The 1,892-nt window shown below is 33.4% G+C and overlaps 1 protein-coding gene across 1 annotated transcript in view; it reads left to right on the plus strand.

Moving 5' to 3' along the window:
• The first annotated feature begins 1,398 nt into the window (after positions 1 to 1,398).
• LOC117099898 (CDP-diacylglycerol--inositol 3-phosphatidyltransferase-like) overlaps positions 1,399 to 1,892 on the plus strand; it is a 6,438-nt gene continuing 5,944 nt past the window's right edge. Inside the window, exon 1 of the mRNA XM_033239420.1 lies at positions 1,399 to 1,523. Within this exon, the coding sequence (XP_033095311.1) occupies positions 1,436 to 1,523 (88 nt within the window). The 5' untranslated portion in view covers positions 1,399 to 1,435. The remainder of the gene's footprint in view (positions 1,524 to 1,892) is intronic.

The following is a 1,892-nucleotide window of genomic DNA, read 5'->3' on the forward strand; positions in this document are numbered from 1 at the left end:
TATACTGTATCTTCTTACTGTATTAATTATCGCCCCTACAGTATTTTTTCAAACTCTTACCTTTTATACGGATTTATTTAGATATTCGAACAGATCAAATTAATTTGCTCTGTATGCTGTATGTAATTATTATTGTTAGTTAAGATTAATTTTTTCATGCCTAAAAACAAAATTAAATGAGCAACTGGATTGATAGTATCAATCTAATTGCTTATTTAATTTAGTACTGAGTTTTCCTACTTTCAAGTATTCAAACTGTATTATATTTTGTTATCATTTTGTTTAGTTAAGTGTTATTACTATGTATGTTGTCTATATATAGTTAATAGAACGCACCGTCATATGACGTGTTGCCGCTGATCAAAAAGCGTTGTTCAATAAAGTGATTGATTGATTGATTGATTGAGTAAATAAATTTCAACAAATTAACGAAATTAGAAATCACATGCAATGGATCATGGATGCCCCAAGTTTTTTTCGCCGCGAAGATTTGGAACTTTGTAGAATCGGTGCATAAAAAATACTTTTTCTTTCAAGTAAGCTTCAGTTCTTTAATAACAATACTAAAAAAATCATAGTTAGTAGGTTTTGGTACTAAGTAGTCTTCCGAAAAATGAAGTTTATTTTAATATCAATCCCGAAATACATGTAGGCTTAGGCTCTATCTGCACTGCAGGGTATGTGTGTTGTGTTGAGTGGGCGTCTGTGTGTAGTGGTGGTCGTGACTCTGCGGCCTTAGGCCTAGTTACGCACGTACAGATGGAGCCTAGCGAGGCAGGATTTAATGTTTTTTTCATGGCATTATGTACGAATTAGTATAGGCTAGACATATATAAATGCTTAAAACATGTAGTATGATTTACTAACTAAATTAAAATATATATTTATTTTTTAATTTTTCAGCAAACGTGTGTATCTTGCAAGTTGCAGTTACCTTGCTAGAATTCTATGTTCTTTGAAGAGATGTAGTAAATCTCAGCCATAGCCTCTAATATGCCAATGAACCAAGCAAAGCCTTGTTGACTGCTGCCAAGAATGCTTTACTAGCAAAATTCTAAATAAATAATAATATTTATAAATTTATATAGGCCAACTGCAATATGTAAACAAATGTAAAATTGTTAAATAAAAGTAAACAAATTAATGAAATTTGTTTGTTTTCTTCATTTTGTGTAATACTTTCATGTTGCACAGCACGTCGTAAGGTGTCACAGCGCGTCGCTACAGGAGGTGATCGCTTCATGAAAAAATCTCCCTATTTTTTGGTTTTCAAATTTGGGATCTCTGCTTTCAAGAGATTTGAGCGACCACGCCCACTTTTTTTTTCGTCAAGTAATCCCCCCCCCCACCCCTGTCAACAAAAACGCCTACTATATGTACCATTAAACTTTCCTTTAATTCTTTTCAAGTTTTGTTAAGACGCTATAACCTAATAATGTCTGATGAGGGTGAGGCTAAACGTGAGCTGAGTGGTAATGTTTCGAATTGCAGGACTATTTATCTGTATGTTCCAAATATAATTGGTAAGATATTTTTTATGTTGTAAACTTAAATTACCATTCCTTTTTTAACCATATTTATATAGGATGACCCTTCCAACGTATCATACGATCAGCTGATATTCATAAGGGGTTCTTAAATAAATGAAATACAGTAAAGTTATACTTTTATCAACAGCCTTTTTATGAGGCTTAGGGAGTGGAGTTGTTTTTAGTTGTCACAAAAAAAGTAATATTGTCACAGGAGTCGAACCCAGAACAATGGAATTAGGAGGCAAGCACCTTAGCCACTAAGCTACTCAAGTCCTCTCACAATGCTACACTAATCAAAATGTACCTATTCGGTCAGTATCTATATGCTTATAGGGTTCGGTTCATGTCCATTTACACCCC

Source organism: Anneissia japonica, unplaced genomic scaffold (genome assembly GCF_011630105.1).
Source record: "Anneissia japonica isolate Jap-2015-1 unplaced genomic scaffold, ASM1163010v1 scaffold288018_len440701_cov179, whole genome shotgun sequence".
Taxonomy (NCBI): Eukaryota; Metazoa; Echinodermata; class Crinoidea; order Comatulida; family Comatulidae; genus Anneissia; species Anneissia japonica.